Source organism: Diplotaxodon limnothrissa, linkage group LG13, assembly GCF_057381915.1.
Source record: "Diplotaxodon limnothrissa isolate DT_005_m linkage group LG13, D_limnothrissa_male_GT1.1, whole genome shotgun sequence".
Classification (NCBI taxonomy): domain Eukaryota; kingdom Metazoa; phylum Chordata; class Actinopteri; order Cichliformes; family Cichlidae; genus Diplotaxodon; species Diplotaxodon limnothrissa.
Window position 1 is genome coordinate 9,630,602 of NC_140608.1, and position 22,006 is coordinate 9,652,607.

General features: G+C 42.0%; 1 protein-coding gene across 3 annotated transcripts in view; it reads right to left on the minus strand.

Moving 5' to 3' along the window:
- Nucleotides 1–1,129: 1,129 nt before the first annotated feature.
- Nucleotides 1,130–22,006, minus strand: part of LOC146619839 (C-terminal-binding protein 2-like) — a 39,706-nt gene continuing 18,829 nt past the window's right edge. For 2 of the 3 annotated variants that reach the window (XM_085369152.1, XM_085369151.1), the window contains 8 exons: nucleotides 15,321–15,475; nucleotides 10,843–10,987; nucleotides 9,980–10,186; nucleotides 8,605–8,819; nucleotides 6,157–6,287; nucleotides 5,922–6,049; nucleotides 5,705–5,828; nucleotides 1,130–2,668 (listed from right to left, as the gene is read on the minus strand). In XM_085369152.1, the coding sequence (XP_085225278.1) occupies nucleotides 2,485–2,668; nucleotides 5,705–5,828; nucleotides 5,922–6,049; nucleotides 6,157–6,287; nucleotides 8,605–8,819; nucleotides 9,980–10,186; nucleotides 10,843–10,987; nucleotides 15,321–15,475 (1,289 nt within the window). In that variant the 3' untranslated portion in view covers nucleotides 1,130–2,484. Of the gene's footprint in view, nucleotides 2,669–5,704; nucleotides 5,829–5,921; nucleotides 6,053–6,156; nucleotides 6,288–8,604; nucleotides 8,820–9,979; nucleotides 10,187–10,842; nucleotides 10,988–15,320; nucleotides 15,476–22,006 lie in introns of all 3 variants that reach the window. The other variant, XM_085369150.1, reaches the window with a different exon arrangement.

Genomic DNA, 22,006 nt, shown 5'->3' on the forward strand with positions numbered 1-22,006 from the left:
TTTTTTTTTTAATTGGACCTACTTTCTGAAGCTTTTGTCATGTGTTCAGGTTACAGCGCCCTCTAGTGGAACTAAAACCAGGTGAATTGAAGGTCCATCTTAAGTTATTGTAGTTTCAAATATAAAGTTTCCATTAATTTACAGAAAACAGTTAAAAGGTCAAACTCTGTGGTCAAATATGAAGGAGCACATAAGGTCTGGTGGATTAGATCAGAGCCTTATGTTTGACACCCCTGTATCAGAGGGTAGTGGCATGTGTAGCATGGGGGGAGGCTAACCTGGGTACCATTACTGGATGCAAGCACTGACTGGGATTTGAACCCCCGCCCAATTATTTCAAAGACCGTAATGACATAACAGGAACTTAAGGAACAACTGGAGCAGATGTGGAAAGTCAAGTTCAACGTGATCCCAGAACCTTAGAAAGGCAGAACCCATTAAAGTCCCAGGACTCGGATCGAGGGCCCAAGCTTCATTATCACAAACATACCACCCCCCAGGGGGTGAGAGGGAGATTTCTTTTTTTAATATACATATAAACGCATATACATTATGGGCTAATTTGAATTTTGCACTTAAGATAAATGGATTGAAGTGAGCCATGGCTAGAACCTAGAACAAAGTGACAAGCTGTGCAGCCAGAGGAGACTGGCAGGGATATTTGGACAATTTTTATAGTACTTGAATGTTTTATCCCTTCACTGTTCACTGTTTGGATGAACAGTCGGTGATTTAGGGAAAAGCAGTTTCAGGCAATACATCTAACGCTGTGATGGAACTGTGACGGCAGTTACCGTGCTTCAGTCATAACAATCATGAAAACAATTTTGTTGAAATTTGACAAAAACTGTAGCGTGATCACAGTGTGTCCTTTGCTCTCCCCTTCATATCTACCTGATCGTAGCAGTTGGCTGGCAATCCCTGAGAGCGCTGCTGCTGCAGTTTTCTTCCTGTTAATTTTCCTTCCCACCATTGCCAAGTGCTTCCTAATAGAAAGTCATCTGACTGTACAACAGTAAGGTCTTTACCTTACAATATAAAAAGCAAACCAAAAAACCTTCCACGGAGCCAATCGATCAATCAGAACAGTAAGTTTTATTTATTGGTTCCAGCTGCACTGTATGCTATATGTTCACTTTGTACAAGAAACAAATACAAATACTCACACTAAAAACCAAACAATCTGCGAGCAGCCGCCTCTTGCTAACGTCACGGGGCTAAAGGGAATGAACGTGGCTGCCGTTGTTCCAAGAGGGCTCGACGCCTCCGAGGGCGCCACAGCTGGCTTTCATTAGAGCAGAAAAACAAGGAGGAAGAAACTATAAGGAGGAGAGGACGCGGTTGGTCACATCAGACTACGATTATATGAACATTTAACAAGGCAATACAAATCTAACAGGAGTGAAAAGCTTGAACATCAAAAAATGTACATTTGATATATAAAAAATACCACAATGGAGAAAGATGTGGAGACGTGAGGAGCAGTAATCAAGACCTATTTTCTTTTTTTAAACTTTTTTCTATTCCTTTTTGGACAGAATTGAAGGTTATTATATTGTTCCTGAGTCAGTAAGAGATTTGCTGTTTTTGTTTTTCCAAAAGCTGTCATACTTCAGAAGCTTTTTTCTTTTTCTCTAAAGGTCCTTTGGATGCAAACAGATAATATTTGGGACACTGTTCGCCACTTTAACTAAATAAAAGTACCTCAGTTCAGCAGAGTTTGGAAAAGTTACAACAGGAATACATAATTTAAGTGACGCGGTCCATGTACGATATTTAACCATGAAAGCCTGCCATTTTTTATTCTTTATATTTCCTCCTTTTTGGTTTGAAAGGATGATTTTTCCACATCTACTGCCCCGCATCCCATCTCTTCACTCAGGCGGCCTCTAGCCGGCAAAGATGGAGTGCAGTTTGTTTTTCTTTTCTTGTCTGAAAACTGTAAATCTGTTCATTTTCACACACTGAAGAACAGAAACACAGTAATATAGGATAAAAAGAAGAAAGTCTAAGAAAAAAAAAACTAAACACAGGGTATGTTTGTGCTGAAATGGGCGCGACTGAAGGAAACAGAGTCGTCCTGTTGAGCTTGAGGGGAGGGTTTCCATCCTGCACGTGGCTACTGTCAACGTGTCCCATAAGTCAGGAGGAAATCTCCCTAAAATATACTAAAACAAAAAGTATTGTGTAAATCGAGAAGGAATGAAGATAAAAGATATGAAGGGAGGGGAGATTTCAGATCCGTGTGGCAGCTCATTTGTGTATTAACGTCCACTGTCCTCACTTAGTGGTTTCACAAAAAAAAAAAAGAAAGAAGAAAAAGTGTGAAACGTTGCCCGGCAGGCAGTCTGCTGGTAGGTTCGGATGGCTGAAATCAAGCGTACGTATAGTCGGATGGTTGAGTTGTTAGGTCGCTGGGTTTGTTTGTTTTTTTAGTTTACATCAATTTTTAGTTTCCTCCTCTTCTCAGCTACAGCAGCAGTCCTATGGCTCAGTCATGTGCTCTCTCATGGGGTCGCCGTGTTTGGAGGGCTGATTGGGGGAGGTGGCCTGTGACGGATGGGTGCCAGGGGGCAGGGTGTGGGCGATGGGAACTCCCCCGGCAACCAACCCCTCCATAGGTCCGGGAATCCCACCGGGGGCGACGCCCACCACGCCAGGAGGAAATCTGGAGATAGATAAAGCGTGATCAGCAGATATGTTAAGGAGCTAACCTTTTAATAAGTGTTATTTTTCCACATTTTACACTTTTTTTTCCATAAAAAACTAATATTTGTTACTCAGGATCATTTCTGTATGAAACTGCATGTTAAAAAAAAAATCATGATTAAAAACGTAATGTGAAATAAGTAATGCACGATGACGCACTGAGGATGCAAATAAACCAACAGAAACTTAACAACTGATATGCAGTGAACTTACTGAGTAACATCAGCTTAAAAATGTCCAATAATGGTACAAGTGGTACAGGAGCATCATCCTGGGATTAATGTCATGGTACTTTGGGGCTATATAAATATGTGCATACAAGTGGTGCCAATGGCTCTACTTATTAAAGAAGCTCCAAGCTTTAACTTGACGAGGCCAAAGGCTGTTTATTTGTCGTTGGTGATCGGGATCTGAAAGGATTTGTTTGACATCATTCACTGGATTGATCGGAGCAAATGGAAAGCCCAAGGAACTGAGTGAAGATCTGAGAAAGAGAACTGTAGATTTCTACAGTTAGAGTTGGAATTGTCTAGTGAAGTCATTTCCAAATAACTGCAGATTATTAAGAGCATCAACATTTATGGATCAGAACTTATTCAGTTGTGTCACCACTTTGCTGAGGCCTGGAAGAAGACCCAAATTAGTCAGGATGTTCAGAAAAAGCCCAGGAACCACCAAGGCTGAATCCCACTGGACCCAGAAGACGTTGACCAAGAAAGAAGCTCCTGTGCAAAAAAAATGGCACCTTCAAGCTCGACTTAAATTTGCCGTTGCCCACACAGGATGCAGAATGGCTCCTTAAGAAACGTTTTATGATCAGACGAGACACAGATTGATCTTATTTGGCCACAGTGACGTGAGGTATCTTTTAAGAAGTGAAGGTGAGGCTTTCAACATCACACTCTGAAGCTGTTTTGCTGCCAGTGGTGCTAGAACATCGAACAAACTGGATAGAATAATGACGGAGGAGGACGACCTCCAGCATTACGCTTCTGGACTGGCCTTCTGAAAACCATGTATACTTTTGTGTGTCTTAGAGAAAATCCAAAATCAATTTAAACTGGAACGTTCTTGTTTTGGCTTTTTTTAAGAGTCATTAAAGATGCACAATGATTCCAACCTGGAAAAATAAATCTTTAAAAGCCCCAAATTACCATGACTTTCATGCTCATGATGAGTGCATGTACACTTCTGACCACAACTCTAAATGATAATGTCAGGGGATCTTATCTGAACTAAAAGGGTCATTCGCCCAAACTACAAACAAACAAACAAACAAAAACCCCATGACAACAACAAAACAGGAGAGATAGGCTGCGTTCACACTGCAGAGCCTTAGTATTCAATATGGATGTAATCAGATCCAGCTTCTTTAAAAAAAAAAAAAAAAAAAAAAAAGTGGCTAAACCTTGTCGGGAATTGTCCAGAATGCAAAAACAACCATTTTTGAGGTGAGTGTGTGATCCATTCAGTTAAATTAATCGGTTGTGTGTGTGAGATTAAAGATTAAATTAAAGATTAAATTAGTGCTGTCAGCGTTAATCTCGCGAACATGACGTTAACGCCATAAACGCATTAACGTCCGTTAACGAGCTAACCGCGCTAACGCGTTGACGTCATGCAGCCCCACGCACGGGGCGATCTGCGTTAACTCACTAACAGAGAGTTAATCGCGTTAATGCGGTTATGGCGTTAACGTCATTTTAACGAGATTAACACTGACAGCACTAGAATAAATATAAAACAGAATTTAAACGTAGGCATGTAACATAGAACAACAAAACTACTGTAGCAAACAGGAACACTAAATAGCCTCATATCTCATGCCTGAGATAACAGTAACATTTAAATGTGAGTTTCTCTCTGTAGATGGAAATAGATTTCATGTAATTGCCAACTTGACCTCATTCAATCACAGACTTGATGAGAGCAGGCTGACTACCTCTTATGGCAGGTTTTAGTGTTGGCTGTGCTCACCGCGTAGCAAAACACATATGGAAATGGCCCTAAATTAAACTGGAAAATATCTGATTCTGTGTGTTTGGTGCTGTTCTGAAAAAAAAAGAAAGAATTAGATTTGTGTCCACTTTTACCTGCAGTGTGAACCTTTTTTATTTGATCAGATTTTAGGATTTAAGATTTCAGTGAACTGGTTATAGCTCCTCCCAGAAAAAATAAATACAGCAGTTTGGGTGAATTGATCCTTTATTATAGGGCGGGGAAATGTGGGGGGAAAACGCTCACTGCAAACAAAATCACAAATAAATATTATAAATTAAGATTTCTCCGCCAAATCCCTTTCTAGAACTTTAATTCTCCCCCCAACTTCCTGCTTTCAGTCTTCCCTCGTGAACTGTAAGAGTAATGGCGCCTTTTTCTACTCAGTCCACATACATAACTACAGATGTACCACTTCCTTACAAAAAACAAAACAAAACATCAAACATTAGAGTGACCCTGTGTACTGCTTTCCACTACTTCAGGGAGGGGAGGGCGAGCCGGGGGAATCGATGGGATGCTGGGTAGAGTGGGTACAGTTACAGAACAGGGAGGTTAGAGTGAGAGGCAGAAAAAGGCTACAGGTTTCACAGGGGTTTTATTCATGATGTTATTCATTTGCCCTGGCCTGTTGGCCAGCAGTGATGGTATTCATTTACCTGGTTGGGAATTAGGTATATAATTTGTCCTGCATTCCCCCCGTTGCTATGGCCTGTACCATGGTTTGGTTCACTCGGCTGTGTGAGAGAAGCAGTTCAGTCTGGTTTAGACAATATAGAGACTGAGAACTTAACATGGGATTCATTAATTTGGGCCAAGTTCTATGTATAAATACGCCACAAAAACTAGGACCCAGCCTATTATGCAGAATTGTTACAAACACACATATGAATATTTAAGCTACCCCTCCCCCACGTATTAAACCTCACTACTGCAGGCGCTCAAAATGACAGGTGATCTCTGCGTTATGCTGGGCTCACATAAATCCACCTCCTACCTGTAGGCGGCACCGTTGATCTCTGGGTGAACTTGAGGCTGCTGCTGCTCCATCATTCCCCAAGGCGCCGTGGTAACAAAGAACTCTTTGTTGACGCAGTTTCGGAGGCTCTCGGGAATACGGCCTGTGTCGGGGCGAGATTGAGCTATGGTGAGCAGAGAAATGAGAAATTTGAGAGCGAGCGTGGGAATGTGTGCCATCTAAGACGTGTCGGTACCGGTTATGGCTCTGCGAATTTCTGTGGCAGCGGCCTCTCTCATCTCCAGCGATGCCTGCTCGCTGTACCAGGCAGTGTGGGGTGTGCAGATCAAGTTGGGGGCGTCTTTTAGCGGACCTTGGGAAAAACTGCTGAGCAGCAAATAAAGACAGAAACGGGGAAGTTAAATACAAGAGGAAGAAAACATTATTTCTATTGAACTGAACTTATAAACAAAGGATGATGCTGAAAGCACCTGAAAGGTTCTGACTCATGGACGTCCAAGGCGGCGCCCCGTATCCTTCCTTCTTTCAGGGCCTGAGCCAAAGCCTTCTCATCCACTAGACCCCCACGTGCACAGTTGACCAAGAAAGCACCTTGACGCATCTACACACAGAGCAGCGCAGCATTCAGTGTTCATCTCTCGATAAAAATGTCTCACTTCAACAAATAACAGCATGCGTGCTTTTGTGATGGCACACACAGAGGGCTGCTGTCACTGGCTCAATGCTGCACGGGAAGCAAAAACAAGGCTTCTGTTAATAATAAAACGGGACACGTAAATGACACCGATGCCTTCAAATTCAATTGCTTTTATGTGATGATTTCAGTTATTAAGGTAAAAAATCTACCTGACTCCTATGTGAAAAAATTATTCCTGCAATCGAGTGTTTGTGATAACTGATATTGAGTCTTTCACGTTGTTGTGGAGGAATTTTGGTGCACTCTTCTTTGCAGGATTGCTTTAATTCAGCCACATTGGAGGATTTTTGAACATCAACAGGCTTTTTAAAGTCATTCCAAAACACCTCAATCACATTTAAGTCTGGACTGTGACCCGGCCACTGCAAAACCAGTCGGAGGTTGACTTCCTGATGTGCTTCACATCACTGAACTTCTGCATAACCCAAGTGTGCATGAGCTGCAGGGCTTAAATTGATAGCTGGATATTCCACTTCAGGATTTTCTGGCAGAGGAAGGAATTCATGGTTCCACCTACTACAGCAAGTCACCCAGGTCCTGAAGCAGCAAATCAGCCCCAGACCATCACACTACCACCACCATGTTTGACTGTTGCTATGATGGTTCTTTTATTGAGTGGGACTCAAACCTTTCAAAAAGGGATCATCAGGATGTTTGTTCGCAAGCATTCTTTTTGGTAAGCAGTGGCTTTCTCCTTGAAGTCTCCCATGGATGTCTTTTTTTTTGCCCAGTCTCTTTCTTATTGTTGAATCATGAACTCTGAGGCACACAATGCCTGCAGTTCTTTAGATGTTGTCCTGGGTTCTCTTCAAAATTATTCTTGCAGTAATTTAGGTAGGTTGACCACGCCTGGGAAGTTTCACCACTCTTCCAAATTTTCTCCATTTGTGGATAATGACTCTCTCTGCGGTTCGCTGGAGTTCTAAAGCCCTAGAAATGGCTTTTTAACCCTTTCCAGACTGCAAGATGTGGGAGCGAATGGTGGTGGAACATGATTCTGAGTTTTTATCTTTAGAGTGTGGCCCGAGTGAGAGTTTCTGCAGAGCATGGTGTGATGTGTGGGGTTTTGGGGGAGGTTTTTTTTTTTTTTTTTTTAGATTTTTTTGCCTAATTCACTTTGTCAGACAGGTTCTATTTATGTGATTCTTGATTCAGCAGAACTGGCAGGAATCAGATGTGGGTGTGTCTAGTGAAAAGACTGGGGGTTGGGGGTGGAAATCATCACTTAAACACTGCTTTTCTGATTTACTAAGGAGAACTTTGTCTAATATTAAAATCTTTAAATGATCTGAACCATATAAATATGACAAATGTGCAAGTTGGCTGCATTCATGATAATGCTTAAGATCAAACAGCTCAATTTTTGTTTCTGTAAGATAAACACAAGTACTAATATGCGCTTCTGTACGTTTGCAGTACAGGTTAAGTTCTATAGGTGGCAGCAGTGACCAGGAAAAGACTGTAGAGGCGCTTCTTGTATTCTTAGTGCTACAGAGAAAAACTTGACAAGACATGTGTTATACTGCTAAAAAACAGTTTATTAAATATATAAGAAAGTCAAGTTACTGTGTTCTATTTGGGTCAGAACTATTTAATTTCATTAGCATTTAAAAAATAAAAATATATTTTCTGTCCTATAAATGTACTGTATATGGTTTGTGAAAAACATGCACCAGACCATACTTTGACTGCACATGCTCCTACACCCACATACTCACATATACTCTGGCAGTGTTTGGGAGACACTAGAAAGCTACAAAAGGACAGAAACAACATGGAAGAACAGCCTGATTATGTTAACACCCCCTGCCTACCACTTTACAGATGCAGATGGATCCGCATATTTGATTTGTCACAGATTTTTACGCCCCTTCCTGACACAGTCCTCCCAGAGATTTGTGCCTCCACCACCCACCACTCTAAAGAAAAAAAACTCAGAATCATGTTCCACCACCATCCACTCCCAAATATATAATCAGAATTCAGAGATTGTCCAAACACCTGTGTTTCTTTGCTTGATCCTAGCACTCATTAAAAGCTCGCTTTAACAGCCTGTTATTTTAAGTTGCCAACAAAGGAGCGCTGGCAGTCTAGATAAACCCAAAGCTGGCTGACTCGGCTGCTGGTCTGAAGCTGTCCTACCAGCCTCAAGGAGAAAGCGCTCCTGCCAAGGCGAGACAATCTCCCTTTACCTCATGTCAGAATTTCCCGGTCCCCCCACCTGTTTGATGGTGAAGTCGTTGATGAGGTGGTGGTTGTGTTCGTTCAGGTTGCAGTGCAGGGAGACGCAGTCGCTCTGGTAGAGCAAGTCCTGGAGAGTATAGACTCGCTGCACGCCCAGCGAGCGCTCCAAGCCGTCCTGGAGGTAGGGGTCGTAGAAGATCACGTTGAAGCCAAACGCCTTGGCCCGCATGGCCACTGCCTGGCCTGAACGACCTGAGGCGGCCACGAGAGGAGAAAGAGCATCAACTAACCTTACTTTTAATAGGTGTTAGTGAAATGTGTCGGCAGCTGCTTAATGTATTGATAGGAATTCAGGTCAGACATTTAAATATTATCATTAGCTTCTGCTATACTTTGTGTTCAGTGCCTATTATATAATATCAGACTCTGAAGGTGTCCTGATGGGTCATGCACAGGAGGAAGCAGATCCTTTAATCTGTGTAAGACGCACATTGTGGTGGGATCTGGGCAAGTTGTTCTATAAAATTATGCAGTGAGGCAGGGTGCACCTGCTAAAAGAAGCTAGTGTCCTTGGGGAATACACTAGCTATGAAGAAGTTTGGTACTGTTAGACAAATAGATAGTATGTGTCAAAGAACATCCACACAAATGCTGGAACTCGAGGTTTCCCAGTCGAACACTGCCCGGAGAATCACACTGACGTCTGTTCTCATCTCGGGTTAAGGTTCATCCAACCAGCCCACCTTTCTTAAAGTTTGGGTGCTCATGTGTCTACTGAATTTGCTTTGGGCAGTGGATAGAGGACGACGTTCTCCAGTTATAGAGGGATATGTGTTTTTTTACTTCTCTTTCAGAGCCAACATGAAAGTTTTTCAGCATTTTTGCAGTTGTAACTAAATAATCATTGTTATTTACTTGACCTACAGAGCTTACCAAATGTATTAGACCAAAACTTAATGCAAGAATTGTTCCAAAGTTGCACTAACAGTACTGGTAATTACCAAAAATTATTTTGTAATGAATCTGTGATGAATAATCTATCAGTATGTCCAAGCTCTTTAATTAAAACGATATTTTTAAACCTAAAATATAATTGTCATTGTTATTTGTGAATATTCAATATGTATTTACATAAAAGTAGAAAAGTAGACTCTTTTTTTTTAAAATAAGATGCCAAATAACAAATAACAGGTCTAATGTTATGCAGAGAATTGGATTCTGTTTGTTTTGTGGTTAATAAATAACAATATAATTTTAAGTTTTAAACATGTTTTTGACAGATTTCGAAAATATTTGTGGGTTTTTTTGACAGGTGGTCTGTATCATTGGTTTCAATGCTGTGGCTAATCATTCAATATGCACTTTTCAGCTCTGCACGCTTTCTGCAATAAAACCCAAAACAAGCAACTTACCAAATCCGATCAGGCCCAACGTCTCTCCTCGGATCCTGGCTGCTCCTGACGCCACCTCCCGGATCTGCTCCACGCTCTGGACCCGCGTGCCCTCCCGAAGAGCCTGGTACAGCCAGGTGTTTCGCCGGTACAGGTTAAGGATGTGACAAAGCGTCGAGTCTGCTGTTTCTTCTACGGCCGCTGAGGGAATATTACACACTGCAATGCCTGGACAAGGAGAGATAGCAATTTAGTCGACTACTGCTGTAACAATATTGCTTCACAGATTACTGTCACTGCTTTGGAGAGAGAGAGAGATCCATTTGCTAGTATTTTATTTTACGAAATAAATGGCAGGATATTTCTCCGTCTTTATGACTTACTACAGAATAAAATCCCGCTGTGTATAAAACTGAAATATGAATGATAAGAGGATCGTTCTAATTGCTAATTATGCCCACCAAAAGACTGGCAGCGTACTGAAATATAGGAGCGCAAATGACAATAATTAGGATATCACACAAATCCTGTTCTCATACCAAACATATGCCGACGGGGCCAAATGGGAATCACAGGGAGAGTTTGATATCAGTCGGAGCAGCTGCTCTGCATGTGAAATTAGCTCTGTTACATCTACTGTTTACAGTAAACTCCTGTACATATGTGTCGCGTAAACATCGTGAGCAGAGTTTGATTTGGTCCTCCTCCGCGATGCATATTTTCCACTTGATGAATCATCCTTTATGTTTTCTCTTTGTAGTGAATGAGCTAGCCACACGAGCAGATAGGCTCCTTCATTAGTCACGCCGCGTGATTACGCTCCGCGCCTGAGCCGCCCTGCTCGCAACGCTCATCTTTCGTGTGCATCTGTCCCTCAGTCTCACCGAGCTCCCCGGCAGCCTTGATGTCGATGTTGTCGTAGCCGCTGCCGATGCGAATGATGATGCGCAGCGCCTTGAACTTCTCCAAGTCCTCTCTGGTCAGGGTGATGGTGTGGTACATCATGGCCCCTACGGCCTCATTCAGCACCTGGGGGACATCAGAGAGGATAAGGCCTCATCATCATCACTGCTTATGTCCACAGCCATTATTAGTTGAACATTTTCATCTGCATTTATATTGCTACCCCAATGTCATTACTGTTCTTAATCATCCTCAACCCGGCACTGATATTCAGATGGCTCTTCTGTAACAGCCAACATGAATATGCGTGCTCTCGCTACCTCCCATCTTCCCAAAGTTTATGTCCGCTATTCTTCATCTAAATGCAAATGGATTGTTTATATGTGCACTAAAATATGAGTGATTGCCTTTGTGTTTACTGTACAATGAGTGCTTGCCAAAGCTGGTTTTTGTCACAACACATCCATTCAAACTGTATGCAAACAAGGTTAGAATGGATGCAGGCAGGACAATAAAGTAGACTGACAGCTGCTGAGAAACCCACAAAGCATAAACAAGTAGATTCTGCAAGCCAAGGGCTGTTAAGTAACCGGTCTGAATTCACATCCTGCTAACTAAATTAACCCTAGCCGAGCCAGAACAGCGCAGCCGTGAATTTCCACAGAGCATTCACAGTGGAGCTATCTGAAGGAAGGGCTGGGTGCTAAACTCAAGGTTAAAGCTCTCCTCGTGCATCGCTCTCATTACTCGAGTAAAGCGGGCCAGCTGGAGAAGGACAAACAGGGATACAAGCTGAGTGTACATGAAGTGGAAACTGTGAGAAAAATTACGTTTTCTTTCTGTGGTATTCATGGCTGTTTAAAAAAGTGCCGCTCTGAGCTGATACATCACGTGCTCCTTCGCATTTAAACACAGCAAAGGATCGTGATTACTGCAATCCATTTCAATTTGTGTGGAGATTAAACTTGAAATATGTTTGCAGTTGTGTTTGAAAGGTGAGAAGAAGAATATTTCTGTTTTCAGTCTTTACACTAAACTAAGCCCAACATATCTCTCCTTTAGCCAAATGAAAGCGTGTGCCACTTACAGTCATGTGAAAAAGAAACGGCACCCTCTTTCTGATACATAAGGTTTTATATATCAGGATGCACTGACAAATCAGCTGGCCCATATCAGGTCTTAAAATTAGGTAAATATGTCACACATTTCAATCAGGTCATTGCAGAATCTTGATTATTTTCTATTTCAGCCATTTCAGGGATTGTTGTCCTGTTGCATGACCCAGTTTTAACACGATGGCCTCACATAATCTAGAATACTTTTGTATAAGGAGGAGTTCATGGTTGACTCAAAGACTGCAAGGTGACCAGGACCCAAATCATCACCCCTCCACCACCATGCTTCACCGTTTGTACGAGTTATTTGTGCTGAAATTCAGTGTTTTGATTTGTTTTCTTTATAATTGGTACTGTGCATTGTAGTCAAACATCTCCACTGTGAACATTGTTCCAGACGTCTTGTGTTTTTTTTAAGATGAACTTTGCAAACCTAAGCCGTGCTCCTTTAGAGACAAGGGACTTTCTCCTGGCAACCCTTCCAAACAAGTTAGTTTCTGTGTAACACATCACGCACTGTTGCTCACACCAGGTTATATTTACCTAATTGCATGACCTACTCAAAACCAGATGACTTTTCATTCCTGTCCTAATCTGTAAAATCTTAGAACAGAGAGAGGGTGTAGTTCCTTTTTCACATGACCATAGCTTCTGAGGTGCCGGTAGGCTTATTGTTGGCTTTAAACCAACAAGCTAAGCTAAGTTAATCACCTGCAGCTGCTTCTAGCTCCAAAAGCCATTTCACTACAACAATGAAGCAAACTTCAATCAGTTATTTGACCACTTTCCTCTGCACTTTAAGCACCTTGTTATGCAATCACAGGCTTGGGGCTTCAGAGGAAAGTTTTGAATTTTGGACTTGGGTTTGTTGAGTTTTTGTGTCGGAAAGGGAAAAAGGATTGCTGATCGGCAGCTAGTGTGAAGATGGAGTTGATGGAGGGATGAATGTAAAGAACAAATCAATTCACTTCAGTTTTACTTATATAGCTCCCAATCACAGCGGCAGTTGCCTCAAGATGCTTTATATTGTATGGTAAAGACCCTACAACAATACAGAGAACAGAGAAAATCTAAGACACATCAAGTCAAGCACGATCAATTTTTTAAATAATACATTTACTGCTCATATATTTTAAGACTATAGCTGAACATCTTTGTTTAATGCCCTACTTTTCCTAACACTTGTCAACCGAAAGCTTAAAAATACTAAATTAACTAACATTTCTCCAACATAAAATCTTTTTCTCAATTATATCTGCAAAAGTGATCACTTTTCAATAGAATATCAGCTGCAGTTACTTTTATAATGACGTCAAAGACACTTTTAAAGCGCACCACTTTGTATCTTCAGAAATCCAAAGGATCTTCTTTGTCCTTTCAAGGACGGCACTGTTCCAGGGAATACGCCAGAAGTACTTTCTAATAAATTCCTTTTAACGCGTGCTCGGCAGAAGTCGAGGTGTTTTTGGCAGGCTTGCAGTTGCACATTGAGAGCTCAAGAGCTACAGTTTAGTACGGAGTCTTTAAGTGGAGCATAACTCAAACACTGCATCTGCTCACTTCCAGGCAGTCACAGAAAGAGACGGCAGCATGCTTGTGTTTGCACCCTAAGAGTTTGTTTATGTGCACGTGTGTGAACACTGCTTCAGCTCTTGTAGTGAGGTTGTCGGAGGGTGTGTGTGTGTTTGTGTGTTTAACCTCTGCTGCGCAGTTACAGTCATGGGACCGTTGCCAGCATCTATACTCCCAGGTGGATCCTCTGTGAGAAATGTATTCATAATGTCTTACTGGACGCTTTTGTGTGTCGTGTGTGTGTCTGTAAGGTGAAAATAAGGTGAAATATCAACCGTTTGGTTTCTTTTTAAGCATAAATGTTTTCAACAAATTCAATCAGACCCATTTTTCATTACACATTTACAACAACTGAAATATGGTAGCATTTTCTCTGAAACTGACATGGCATGAATTGGAAGGCTTCCTTTCCTCTTTGTGAGCGTGAAGACACAAACCCTCCAGCTTGGACTGTAAAATTGCTGCTCGCTGGCTCCAGTGCATAGACAGTAAAATAAGACAAATGTTTCACCCACTCTGGCTGAGAACAATTATACTGCATTTCTATTACCAGCCGCCTCCTCCTCCTCCTCCTCGTCCTTATTTAACAAAGCAGCACTTCAGCACCCAGTGGGATTAGAGTCAGTGATGAAACCATTATAGCTGAACTGGGAGAGTGGAACAAGCCAGTGGGCTGAAATATTATTAAAACATTAGAGAGGAGGAGACGGAGAGGGAGGAAAGAGATGATTCTACTGCACTCGACTGAGAGCAAATATTTCAAGAAAAACATTAAAAGTCCACACTGTGTCAGTATCACAGTCAGTGCTCCTGCAGATACTGCCACTGGGGCTTCTACAAGTGTTACAGCGAGGAGCATCACCTTGCAAGAAAACGTCAATAATTGGTCTGACATAAATCTAATATGTAGTGCATCTTAAAACTGTTAAATGTCAAAATATGGAAATTATGAGGAGGAAGAGTCAAATCTCTAAGTAAAGAAATGGAAAATGTTGGGCTTCTTTATTCAGTTAGAACATAATAATATAAAATACATTATAATATAATAATAATAGACACAATGGCCACTTAGGCCAGTGAGCGTGCCTTGCTAATACTGGATTTGATCCACTTTTGCCCTCAGAACTCCATTAATTCAGAATGGCACAGATTCGACAAGGTGTTGGGAAACCAAAGGTTCATGGCTTGTTTGAGCTCTGGTTATTGTCAAGTTCAAAAGGCCAGTTTGAGATGATTTGAAATTTGTGTAATGGGACTAACATGGCCAGCAACAGCAATACTCAGATACTATTGAGTACTGGTCCCAAAGTGTGCCAACACTATTGCATCCTGAAACACTGATACAAGGGAGGATGGCTCAATGCTTTCATCTTGTTTACAGTAAATTCCTACTATCCAAAAAGAAACTGAGACTCATCAGACCACGTGACATTTTTTCCAATCATCTACTGTCCTATTTTGTCGAGTCCGTGTGAACTACAGCCCCTGTTCCTGTTCTTAGCTTGCAGGAGTGGCACACGGTGTGGTCTTCTGCTGCTGCAGCCCATCTGCTTCGAGGCCATTCTCCTCTAACATCTGGAATCAACAAGACTTCGCCCAAAGAACTGCAGTTCACTGGATAGTTTTCGTATCAGAGCATTTTCTGTTAACCCTAGAGCTCGCCGTGTGGAAAAATCCCAGCGGATAACCAGTTTCTGAAATAGTCAGACTGGCACTAACAACTATGCCCCGTTCAAAGTCAATTAAATCCCCTCTGAAATCTGACGGTGTACCTTTTCATGTATCTCCTGCGTGGACTGAGCGTCACAGAAAGCCACGGTGGCCAGATCTTTGAGGATGGGCATCTCCACAGTGCAGTCGCGCCCATCCAGCAGCGCCACCAGAGGGCGCGGGTGCATAGGCCCGTTCATAATCTGGGGCCGAATACCTGCAGGGAGACAGAGAGGAGAAGGAGTTAATTATTTATGTTTGGCACACACCGTCAAATGAGCGAAGGAAGAAGCAGGAAAACGCAGGGAAATCCATGTCGCAGTGGGAAGTGCTGGACCGGTGTGTGTGTGGGCTGTGATATCAGTGGCACACACACACACACACGTGAGTGAGATCGATACACTTAAACTTGACTTTAAACCACTGTCATCATCTCCCTTACCTGGCAACACTGGTCGATATCACACACTCGCACCCACACACCAGCGATATGACTACCCCCCTGGTCTCTTGCTGTTATCCACACTGTTTCCAGGCAACAGGTCCTTTCACCCTGTGAGGTCATCACCTCCTTATCCTATCACCATACAGAACCCAGCAGGCCTTCACTGTGTGAATATCTGTACCTTCTGGACTCTGACAGCACTCTATCTGCAGTAATTCAATTTAAACTTGATGCTCCTCTCCAGGAGTTTGCAGCTGGTCACTGAGACACTATACAGTGGCCTGTTAGGGTAAAAAAAGTGAGTGTTCTACTTTAAACACTTTCCTGAAAATCAATGCGATGATCTCTTCTTTGGGTGATCATAAAACAGCGCAGCTTCTATTAAGAAAAACAATCTCACAGTGTGGAGCCAAAGTCTGGTTAAAAGAGGGAAAAGGAGGGAAAAGAAAGGAGGAGGGGGGTCCACACACCATCACCACCACCACCACCACTCTCTGGCTCCCTGCTGCCTGTTGTCATGGTGATTAGAGGATTTGGGCAGGATTATGAAATATTTTATTTAGTGGCATCTGCGCTGGTGGTGAGGACGTCCAAGCCTGCTCGCGCTATGTCTGTCTCTCTAACTGCTCCATAGCAAGGACAGTGTTTGTGACCTCCACAACTACACCATGTTAACATATGCACTGCAGGCAGATCAGAAGAGAGTAATGTAAAGCGAAAGAAAAAAAAAAAAAAAAGGAAGACGTGCATGCAGCAGTATTTCTGCGCCAGCAGGCTTGTTTTTTTGGGTTTTTTTATTCTGGACAGAAGACAGCCTTCTGAAATTGTATTTTCTTTTCTTTTAAGGACCTGGAGATAAATTTTCTCAGTCAGCTCGTTACTATGTTTGACACAAACCCAAACACTTCTGCAAAAGTTTAAATAGCCTTGGCATTTCTGTGCATTTTATTTTTTGGGGGGGTGGGGGGGGGGGGTAACACTTCCTGCACGTGCAAAGAGTTGGGGGAAGCTCTCTATCAATGATATTGCATTTCTCTTGTTTTTTGGAATACATGGCAGCTTGGCAGCATCGCGGCTCATTGGTTAGCACTCTTGGCTCACAGCAAGAGGGTCCTAGTTTCAAAAGCAGGCAGGGCCCTTTTCTCTGGCAGCTCTGGTTTCTCTTGCAGAAATAAAACCAAACATACTTGTTTATTGCCACCGTTGTCAGGCCAGGCTGCTCTTACAAAAGAGATTTTTAATCTCCAGAATTTCAAGAAAAACCAAGAGTCCAATATTTATCTGTCGAGTTGAGTGTTCCCACTTTCATCTATGACTGGTGACCAGAAGAATAAGGCTGCGGATACAAGGGGCAGCAAATGATCTTCCTCCAGAGGGTGGAGACTGATAAGGAGGAGTAGACCAAGATCCTCACCCAAAGGGAACCAGCTGCAGTGGTTCAGGCATTGGATAGGGCTGCCTACTGAACATCTCCTGGGTGAGGGATTTCAGGCAGTTCCCACTAGAAGAAGACTGTGGAGCAGAAGTAGTACACTTGGTAGACATTATGTCTCTCAGTTGGTTTGAGAAGGCCTCAGCATCTCAAGGGAAGAGCTGGAGGAAGCAGCTGGGTAGAGGGTGGGCTGGCGCTTAGTGTCCTGCCCCCAAGACCCAAGCCCGAATGAGTGGCAGAAAATGGACGGACAGATGGATGGATGGAGCTGTGTGTTTTGGCTGCTGCCATCTTGGATTTTTGAAGGGACAGATCTGAAGCATAAACTGTTTAATCATCTATTTGACTCCAACTGGGAAGATAATTACAAAAAATATTGTGAATAATAAGATGTGAAACCAGAGATTGAGACCATAAACTCACCAGGAAAGTGTTTAATGAGGTGATAAATGAAGTGAACATTAGCATCAGTTGCTTGCAAACTTTTATACACTCATATAAAGTCGCCCCCAGCTGGCCGTTAGACATTTCTACAGCGGCATCACTTTTCAGACCGCATGTTGTCAAGGTATGCAGTGCATATGCACACATGCAACAGGAGGAGTAACTCATGGGGAATTCAATGACTGCACACATGAGCTACTTTGAACTGCTCACAACAACATAGCATGTAGCTCAACATGTTTGGTTTGGGTTTTACCTTTCCTGACGCAACCCCGAAGGGATTTGTGACTCTGGCTGGAATCAAACTTGCAACCTTCTGCTTGCCAAGCAAATGTGCACGCAGTCTGTACACATAAAGCTACACAAAAAAACGAATAACAGGCTGTTGTTCTACATCCAACATTGAGAAATGGAAACTCTGGGTTAATTTAAAAAGGAGCTTTGCAGATTGTCGTCACCATCCCAGCTCTGGCTGTGATATTAGCTGACATACAAACACGTGCATGTATTTTTATGGGGTTATTTAATCGAATACTCTGGTTCTATTGCTCTGTTATACTCAGTGAAATGTCAAAATATGGGGCCAGGGAGTAAAACTGCAGTGAGGAAAAACTTGAGACTCTGTATCATCATATCTTTAAAATTTAACAGCTCAAGTGGATTGCCTATTTGTTGGATGGATTTGAAGACAAGACTGATTACTTTTAAAGCTCCGGATGGGCATTTAAAGGAGCAATACGCCAATCTTTCACCTCACAATTGTATGAAATCTTCTGCAACCCCGGAGGGAAACGAAAGTGTGTGACATTATTAACAGAAGGCATGAGTCACAAACTCAAGTAGCGGGGTATAAAAGAAGCGGAGTTCGCAGGGTGGCAGGGTTTAATGAAAGAGGCTGCAGAGTTGCATTATGGGAAAAGTTTCTCCATTGAGGCCTCTGTTGCTTTGATTTTAATAACGCTTTTCAAAATCTGTTTCTTCTGAGCTCTAACTCTATGAAAGCACAGCACACAGGCCTCCCCCGTGGCTCTGTTAGCGAGCTCAAACTAGCAGATTGATTATAATCTGTTAATAGCTGCTTGAAATTCACTTTTATAGACTTGTTTAGATGAAATGATACTCTGTTAGTTATTACTGCCATTGTTTTGCTGGTGATTTTTTTTATGTTATTGCTTTGGTTCTATGTTTTATGTTTTGCTGAATTTATGAGTTTTACAACAGATATATGAGCCACTTTATAACTCAGCTTCATAAAATACTTTGGAGATAAAGAGACAGTTTTTATTATATTCTATTATATGACAGCCATTACTAATATTATTACTGTGCAGCGCTTTGGGGATATTATTGAAGCAATATTATTTGCAAATGTGTGCGGACAGTTGTGACTATTTCAGTCTGTATGTCTGTATCTGATTTGTGAATACAAGCGAAGATCTGTCTTCAGATTAAAACTGCATCACTTGAAATGTGTGCAATCACCAATAATATGTTTTGCTGATGTGTATACAACTTTAGAAAACTGTAAATGCAGTCAAAAAAGTAATTAGAAAACTCTAACTAATTAGTATCAAGAGCAAATGATAATTATTAGTTTCCAGCAAAGACACTTATGTCGTCTTTCTATAGCCAGGGTTTTTATTTTACTTCACCTGCATTCTGCTTCCCTTGCGGTGAATCTACAGCCTGTGAAAGTGGTGGAAGTGTCTAGTGATTTAACCATAGTCCTGCTGGGCTGTAAAGGTAGATAGTATATCAAAAGCAAAAAGTCAGGCACCAGTCGCCCAGGGCTAGAGACCAGTTGGTGACTGCCTGGCAACCACTGGTCGCCAGGGAAAAGTGAGTATTCCCCAACTTGCTGCATGTGAAATCAACTGCTAAAACTACAGACAAGTATGCTTTGACACCAGTCAGCGACTGTCCTCCTGGTAAGCACCATTTACTAAGGAAAAATGTGTATTCACAAACTAGTTGGCAGTTGCTTGCTGTCACTAGGTGAAATTGGTGCAAAGGAGTAAACAGTGCTTCGCTGAAAACCTCTTTGTAATCGATTTGTTCACCAGCAGACTGCAGCAGTTTGCAGCAGTTGTTTGCATGGAAGACACCTAGCAAAGCCAGCACAAGGAGATTTTTGGTGCAGCTCCCTCTTCATGACTGATTTTACACAGCGATTACCAGCAGCAACCACTCTGCCAACCAGTTCAGGGAATACATATATTCTTCCCTAGCGACCAGACATTCCCAGATAGATGCCATCTGGTCTGCAGGGTTTTGTGACTGAGGAAATTGGGGAACTGTGTTAGCAAAGGCTGCGATAGACTGTTTTGTCTCTCTTTTCTGCTCTTCTCGTCCTCTGACTCCTCATTGGTCAAGCATGGCAGTCCCTCCCTGGGAGTGGTTCTACTGGAGGTCCCTTCCTGTTCAAAAGGCGTTCTTCCTCCCCAGTGTCACCAAATGCTTGCTAACAGGGGATCATCTGACTTTTAGAGTTCTCTAGTTTACCTTACCTGTCGTAAACTGACAGTAGGTACTCTAAACTGAATAAATATCACATGCTCTTGGCAGGTGAGTCACTAGTTAATTCCTGATGGCCCCTCCATCTAGCTTTGCTGTCATAACTGAGGAGCATAGAAAATGTGAAAAAGTGTCTTTTGTTAGCCTTTGAAGCAAAGCATTCACAATTTTCACTCATAATAAAAAGACACACAAATGTTACACACACATTGAGAGGCTTGTCCACTTAAAATTCTCAGTACACAAAAAATGAATATATCTTTGGAAAGTCTCGCTCGTATTTAATATATATTATGTTTTACACCTCTATTAAGAATTCCTGCTGAAAGCAGTACTTGATACAAAGTCTTCAGAAGGTATAATCTGAAAAAAAGTGGCTTCACTGTGTTTCTTCAGAGTATAAGATGAAAGCTTTTATTATTCTCACCGGATGGACTCATTTTGTATGTGTAGGTGTGTTTGATGTGTGTTAGCGAGGTAGGTCCAGAGAGAGGACTCCAGCTCGCCAAACACACCTGTGGCTCCACAGCTTTCCCTGCGCCTTGCCTCATCACACTCCTGCCGAGTTCATTATCCGACTGCAAAATACTGCTATCATCCAGGAGTCACACACAAGGAAACATATTCGACTTGTGCATATACACACGCGAGAAAAATGCAAACACACACACCCAGAGATAAAAGGAGAAAATCAGTTGCTCATACTTTGTACACAGATAAACAAGTTGCAGCTGGCGGGAAAAATCAGTCACTTACAGGAAGTAGGTCAAAAAGCTGTTGATTAATTATTTCCTGGTGGTTAATCGTCTTTCTCCGGCCTAATAAGGCAGAACGTGGCACCGCGGTTAACACATGATGAATCTGCGGATAATTAACACTTAACAAAGCTGTTAATGTGAGTCTTAATGACTCGGATCCCTGACCAGTGATTTGAAGGAGCTCACTGGTGCTGAACAGAAAGACTGAATCTTCCTTCAGACGCTAAGCTACAGAAAAAATGACAGCGTGTCAATGAGCAACTGTACGTTTCGTGTACTACAATTAAGAGACAGTTCACACAATAAGAGCAGCCAGGACAGATACTGATGTATAACATCAATAATTCTTACAACTTTACCCTCACATTTGCAAATTTTAGACTAGAAGAATCAACCGATTAAAGTAACTGCAACAATTTTTAACTGCAATAACAGTATGAGGAGGAAAAGCTCACCTAGCAGTGGTGCTAACATACACTTTTCCTTTATCATGTTTATTTAAATGAAAAATTTTGTTCATAGCTAATTGTTTTTAATCATTCCTCTCGATCATTCAGTTCCTAACAAAGAATGTCTGGTTCACTTTATGGTTCAGCCACACTAGAATAAAAGTAGAACAACAACCTCCTTGGGACTAGGAAAAATTGGTGGTTGCCAAGTGATTGGAGTGAATTTTTTCCATTTCACAGACTGATTACAACTACTTGCAGCGAACAACTGATGGCCCAGAGATTCTCTAAGCAACCACTTTTGATTGCACGATGACTCTTGAGAGCTAGCCTGTCTCTACATCACAGCAACAACTCTCAGACAGACTGGCGAAAGTTTGCAAATTGAAAATTTTAAGCGCAGACAGATTACCAACGTGCTGACTCAGTTTGCACCAGTGTCAAAATTGGTGACCAATCATTTGGATATTGTGGAGATTTTAGTTGTGTGGAAAGGCAGGATGAGTTTTGGAAGTGATCCAGTCAGAGGTGATCTCTTCCTGCAGTAAGAATTGGGAGGAAGACGAGAATCGACATATGGACACATTTTGCATATGATGTCTAGGAAAATAAAACACTAGTGGAGCAAGTGTAAACAGTGTGGAGCAACTCTAACTGTAAAAACCCCAAAAAATGTTACGCTTTATATTTTAGTCAACTCAGTCAA